The 7,002-nt window shown below is 38.8% G+C and overlaps 1 protein-coding gene across 1 annotated transcript in view; it reads left to right on the top strand.

The window, feature by feature from the left end:
- Positions 1–5,625, top strand: part of LOC111378113 (agamous-like MADS-box protein AGL62) — a 12,843-nt gene extending 7,218 nt beyond the window's left edge. The window contains exon 2 of the mRNA XM_023001284.1: positions 5,486–5,625. Coding sequence (XP_022857052.1) covers positions 5,486–5,625 — 140 coding nt within the window. The remainder of the gene's footprint in view (positions 1–5,485) is intronic.
- Positions 5,626–7,002: the final 1,377 nt, after the last annotated feature.

The raw sequence follows: 7,002 nt of genomic DNA on the forward strand, positions 1-7,002 counted from the left end.
ACCATATTACGCTCAATCCAACGGACAGCCTAATCTTCTAATAAGATTCTAAAAAATATCATCAGAGAGATGATAGATGAAAACGCCAGAAATTGGCTCGAATGTCTGAACAAGGCCTTATGGGCTTATAGAACATCACCCCGGTCAAGTACCAAAGTTACTCCTTTCCAACTCGTTTATGGACAGGAGGCCGTTTTGTCTATGGAAATTAACGTGCAATCGATTAGAGTGTGCTTGCAACATAAGTTGAATGATGATGAGTATGCCGAATCACTAGTTCAAAATTTATCGGGGTTAGACGAATTAAAGTTGGACATCTTAGATAGATTGCAAGTTCAAAAACAAAGAATGGCTAAGTTTTATAATAAAAAAGTCATAGTCAAGTCGTTCAGCCTGGGTGAACTAGTTTGGAAGACGATACTTCCTTTGGATAGCAAGGATCCAAAGTACAGGAAGTGGTCGCCCAATTGGGAAGGACCATACAAAATAAACAGTGTGTTGCCCAATGGAGCGTATCATTTGGAAGATTTAGATGGCACCAAGCACGTGAGATTCATTAACGGCAAATATTTGAAAAAATATGTTCCTTTTTTATGGGAATGTGAACAGATAAAAGCATAATCAAAATATGTTGAACGATTAAGGATAATAAGGTCAGAGCGAAATACGTTCAAATAAAATCCTTTATTATCAAACGTTCATTACAAAGATGCGAAAAATACAAATAATGGATGCTCTACAAACTACAATTAAAAGTAAGCTAATCTCCCGGTTGATCGCTGAATAAGAGGGTGGACTGGCCTCACCACCTTCCTAAATGCATCGCTGTAATGGCGGACAAAGATGCTGAGAAGCACTCTCAGCAAGCAAGGTGACCCGCAAGCATCCTAAAAATTGCCTTCTATCATCGACACCTTGTAAAGGACAAAGAGACGATGGGAAGAACTTCAATGGTAAAAACTTTGCTGCTAGCCAAAAAATATTTCCTATACCTCCCACACCAAAGGTGACATCAAGGCAAATAGTAAAATGGACGGACTAAACAATCCATTTTTATAGAAAGACGAAGGTTTCAAATCGGATTGATTGTCAGAGTGCCAAACAATGGCAGCAAATTGGTTTCGAAGAAGAAAATAAAGATGAAGATGGAAGATGGAAAATGCGAAGCATACGTGCATTTATAGGGGGGTGGAGATGAAGAGACAGAATATGAGTAGCCACATTCTGCCTAGTAAATGAAATTAAATAGCCCAAAGTCTTGGGAAAAGTGGTGGAAATATCAAAAGAAAAGATTTTTAGTACAAAGCAATTAAATGCTTGAAGAATTGGCGATTAAAAGACAAACGTCAAATAAATGCACGGGAAGTTAACATATATGTTCATTAATGATGAACGAGGTTACAAAGGGAAAATCAAATTACAAAAGGAAAAAGCATCATATGTCTTAATTACAGTCCACCCCACACTGAACGAATTCGTTCCCTAAGTTTTTCCTAATCCTCGTTCTGCCGAGAGGAAGTGATGTTCAATTCGGCCACGACATCATCATTAACTTCCAACTTCTTGTACTGCTCAACCAAGGACTTAGTTCGCTCAATTCCGTGGGAGGCGTTGCGCTTTTTAGCAGCCATTCTCGCCTTGCAGTCGTCCATTTTGGCTTGAAGTTCCTTCATCTGAGCAGCCAAACTAACCATCAAAGAGTCTTCAATCATGACTTCGGAAGAGATCTCTTTCAACTCATCCTCAGCCTTGTTGATCTACAGACGCAGAGACTCTTTTTCAGATACGGCGCGAAGATATTGAGTACTTTTGGCCTTTAGTTTAGCATTCTTGGCCAGCAAGGAAAGGACCTCGGAGTGGATAACCTTCAACGTCGCTTTAAAATCGGCAGAAAGATTGAGCGACGGAAGCGTCAGTGTTTGCTCCAACTTCGCATTCAAATGCTCAAGTTTATCCTTGTGTCTGGCAGCACTAGCCCTACCAATGTCCATATCCATGAAGGACACGTACTCAAATATCGACTGCTTGAGGAACTTCAAATCTTCCTCTGAAGAAGCAGCAGGACGATCAGATGGAGCAGGGCGAGATGTCTTGACTTGCCCCCAGGAAGCGAACAAGTCTTGGATAGAACGCACAATCTTGTTAGCATCCTGCAAAGAAAATTGCCAATATTGAGGATTTTCACTACAACGAACAAAATGGAAATAAAAGTGAAGCAAAGATTACCTCATCAACAATCGTGGAAGATGGCATATCCTTAGCCAAGTCTGCCACCCGTGACTCCTCCATTCGTAAGGACTTCCCCTTGTTTGAGCGAGAAGATGTTGCCACAACGGGCATACTTATAGGAGTATCTGCAGAACTCAAGAGCAACAAATCAGAAACCAATAGCACAAGCAAAGGTAAGGCATAAAAAAAAAAAACTAAATTACCTTCTGCTTCGATGTTTGGGGGGTTGATGCCCTGAGAAGAAGGTGGCTCATCCATGGGTTGTGATGAGGATCCTGGGACTGAAGATGTCTCTTTAAGCGTAGTCTCCTCATCAACCGATTTTGATGAAGCAGCCTCAGCAGAGGATGATGGAGCAGGAGCTGCCGATGCCAAAGCCTTTAAAGGAGAGGCTGAACTTTTCTGAGGAATCCAAATAAATCATCAGCACACAGAAAAGTTTCAAGTATGGAAAAATATGCTTGTGAGTAAACCAATTTAATTACCTTCCTCCTAACGATAAGAGGGGTATCATCATCATCATCAACATCATCCTCCAGAATGAGAGATGCTGAGGTTGGCCGTTTGGGGCTTGGGGCACTCTTGGCTGTAGTAGGCTTGGCAGGGAGAGAAGAAGATGGACGAGCAGACTGTTTAGTGCGACGAGGAGGAGAGGGACTCCGGATGGACAAAGGAGTGACTAAAACAGGAGGAGGGGAAGAAATGCTCGGCTGGTCTAGTGAATGAAAGGCACGATTGGCATCAGTCGCAAACAATCTGCGCTTCGCTGACGGCCAGAGCTGTCCAAAAAGAGGATGGATGGCGTGACTAGAATTAAAGGGGCTAATGAAAAATAGCTTGTTAAGAGAAGATTGCGAGCATTTATAGCCTCTGCCTCGGCCTTATTAATAATTTGAAAGCGGTCAATTAAGTTCCTTGAATAGCAAGGAGGAATAGGCCAAGTTTGACCGAAACCAAGTTGGCGAGCAAAAAATTGGGGAGCATAAATTTCTACCCCTGCCTTGACATTGGTCCCGGTTAAAATATCATGAAATAGCTCCCTCCCGGTTAAAAACTGGATCCAAATGAGTAGGGAGGTACTCGCGCTATCTATAGTGGAGGGGGGTGCACATAGTTTGGAGTCAAAAAAGGAGGAAAAGGAAAAAAGGAAGGGATTGAATCCAAAGAATAAAAGAATGAAAAAATGTCCCTCCTAGACATATTTACAGGAGCCAAGGGCTCAATGGTTAGCCCATAACAGCTAGCAGAGGAGCGAGAAATTGATGGAGCACCAAGCAATGGAAAATAGGATCTCAACCACAGTTGAGTGAACCAAAGAGGTCCACTACCAGTGGGAGATGCACCATTCTTCAATTGAGTTCGAAGAGAGGCCATGCCTCTATAAAGGGCAGCCAAAAAGAAAGAACATAAATTCAAAGGCTTGCCACGCGCCAATTCATGCGCTATGGGTAAATAACTCAGGGTGGCCTTTATGCTTGGCACACACAAAACATATTTACAAAGCCAAACTAGAAGAAAAGTCACTCGCTCAGTATGGGAAGGCTCAGCGCTTGAATGATTGTGAAGGGTTTGCAGGCTTGAATAAGACTCGGTGTAGTTTTACCAAACTTTGGGGCGCCACTAGAAACCAAGATACCAGGAAAAATGGTATCGCCCAAAGGTGGTTGATTCACTAGGGCCTCAACATCCCTTAAAGTAATAGACATGGGACCAAGAGGGAAAATAAAGGTACTGTACTCGGAAGACCAAAAACTCAAAGCAATCGAAAAAAGTGCTGAATCAAAAGTAGGGGGGCGAATAGAGATTTCTAATAAATCAGAAATCCTAGCATTATCAAAAAGTGTCTTAGTAGGACCATGGCCCACAAGACGAGCATGCCACCTACGGAAAGCTACATCAGATTTAGGCCAAGTGCGAATACCTTTTTCGCGAAGTGGCTCCAACGGCAGAGAGTTTAGAAATGGAGGGCCTTGAGTACAAGGAAACAGCTGGCCCACCGCCGCCAGTTCGATTGCCTCTGCATTGTTGAAGAAAGGACCTAAGTAGAACTCATTGCGTTCGACATCGGCGGGCGCGAGAAAACTCGAAGTTATGTATAGACGACTCAGAAGTTTCTGAAAGTCATCAAAACTAAAGGAGTCGCCAGCTTGAGATTGTGAAGTAGCTATTAGGGATGAAACGGAGTTTTTCAGAGTTACGTAGCAGGGAAGCAAAAGATGAACCGTAAATCGTGGGAGAGACGCGAAAAATTGAGGCGTGATTTAATGGTGCAATGAAATGGCGTGTTTGGGGGTTATAAGAGTTTGCAAAACGTCGCACCTTTTCAAGCTATGGAAGAAAACAATGATTGAAATTCTTGGGAATTTCGAATATTGCTGGAAACACAAAGTGGATATGACAAAATTTAATAATTGGTATTAATTCTGCCATATTGGGGGGTAATTGTTGGCACATAAAAATTTCAGCCCAAATTGAACGGTTCAAAGAATGAAGCCCAATTAGAGGATCCCAAATTAGATAGTCCAAAGAACGAAGCCCAATCAAACAATTCAAGTAGAAGGCCCAAATAGGGAGGCCCAAGAACGCGGTAACGCCATCGCCCAAGTTTGAAAGTCGCTCAGAATCTGAGCGAATGGAGTGCCATGCAGTCGTCCAGAGCTGTTACTCTATTCTCACCCAAACCTTCAAGTCGCCCAAGGTCTTAGCAAACATAAAGCGTTGTGGTTATCAAGAAGTGCAGTTATCAAAGCAATTATTAAAGCATCCCTATCACGTTCCACGATTCAAGGAATTCAATCGAAAACGGTTGAACGATGAAGAGTAATGACAGCAGTTAAAAAAGGTAGTTTTCATGACAAGCTGGCCATTACGAGGAAAGTGGGCAGTTGTAGAACGATCAAGCAGCTTTTAGGCGGTTGATCACAAAGAGATCATCCATGGAGTATAAAAGGAAGAAAAGACATGGAGCAAAGGGACCGAATCAAAAACTCTCGAACAGAGAACATGTAATTTTAATTTCCTTAGCTTAGACTTAAATACTTTTTTCAGTAACTCGTGTGCTTGCGCCCCTTGGAGTCATTCTGTTTTTAATTTCCAATTGTAAAGTCATCGCCAATAAAAGAACACCCTTTTTTGGAACTTTGTCTCAAGAGGTTTGTCCCTTACATAATCGTCTGATCCCTTTTAATTGTTAACGACTAACCCGCGCGAAACAACTAGAATGTCACTAATCAAGCTAATAAACTCATGTCTGAAGTGACCAATCCAGCTGTGTTTTTCCAGACAAATAATGTTGGAGTTTTTGATCAGTATGAGACAAAACCTACACAGGCTTTCGATAATTCATCTACGGCTGCTCTTAGTAGTAATTTTGGATATTGTCTTGGATTTTTCTGATATGCATTTTTAATCTTTTCAACCGTAGTTCTAAGCTAGTATTTCACTAGCCTTTATTGAAAATATTGAATATTTTTTCTCAGTTAAGGTTTAGTAATGAATATTCTGTTCTTAGTTAATGGTCTAATTATTCATGAGATTATGATGATTTTTTTATTTCTTTAAAAGCATTCAGGAAAAATGATACATATGACGATTTTTTGTTTGCACAACAAATCATTGATTTTAGTGTGTTCGGAATTCAAAAGAGTTCCCGATTTATATAATTAAGAAACACGAACACGATGACAAAAAATTAATAATGCTAATGGTCTCCAATAATGAAAAATATCTCTTCTAATTGTATTAATTTAGAGTTTATAAATAATTTTTAATTATTTGATACGATCAATTGAGAGCACTTTTTGTAGACAGTGTACTTTAACTTATGTGACAACTATTTTAATGCAATCTATATTAATATTGGAGATGTTCATAGGTAAAAACACAAAACAATCGTTGTAAATTTTCTTAAGTGTCCGAAAACACTTAATTTCTCTGAATTTGATGGTTATCAATTATAAATGTTATTTTTTACTTATCGATAAATTTACTTGTAAGTTAATAATTACTTAAAAGTAAATTTACTTATATATAAACTTATTAGTTATAAATAAACTTACATATTTCAATTCAAGTAGTTTGTTTCCTGATTATTTGTAACTTGGTGAATTAATAACTCAGTGTAAAATGAATAGTGCTATCTACCATAGTGGACTCCACTAATTATTTGTACAATGAATAAAAATGCATCCTAACTTCATTGGACAACAAATCTTTCGGGTCCATTTTTATGTAGACTGTATGCTAAGAATCGAGGTTCTACATAACATTACTTGATCCATTCTAAACTCATGACTCTATTAATTTTATCTAGTTGACTAAAAGAGAATAAACACCCCAAGTTATTTTAGGGTAATTATAAATTCATGCCACAATTTTTATTTTTTACACCACATTTTAATTTTACTTCATGAAAATAAAATATTTTGATATCAAGGATGAGACGTACTAATTAATGGAATGTTAAAGATAAGAATTCAATAGAAAAAGTTTTAAGAAAATAATTGCCACAACGAGCAAATATTGAAGAGCTTAACAACAATTAAAATGTGGAGTATCAAATAAAAATTGTTGTGGCAATATAATCATCCATTAGTTTGACCTGAATATTAATTGCACTAAACACAGAATAGAATTAAATTGACACTTATCCAATTTAATACAATGCGCCAAACAAACGCATCCTTATGTTTTACGTTATTTCTTTCTCAAATTTTGGTGCTGTTTATGTAAATTCATTTAATAGTAGACTTTTAATGTAATAAATTCCATCAA

The sequence above is a fragment of the Olea europaea genome, unplaced genomic scaffold, assembly GCF_002742605.1.
Source record: "Olea europaea var. sylvestris unplaced genomic scaffold, O_europaea_v1 scaffold1767, whole genome shotgun sequence".
NCBI classification, from domain to species: domain Eukaryota; kingdom Viridiplantae; phylum Streptophyta; class Magnoliopsida; order Lamiales; family Oleaceae; genus Olea; species Olea europaea.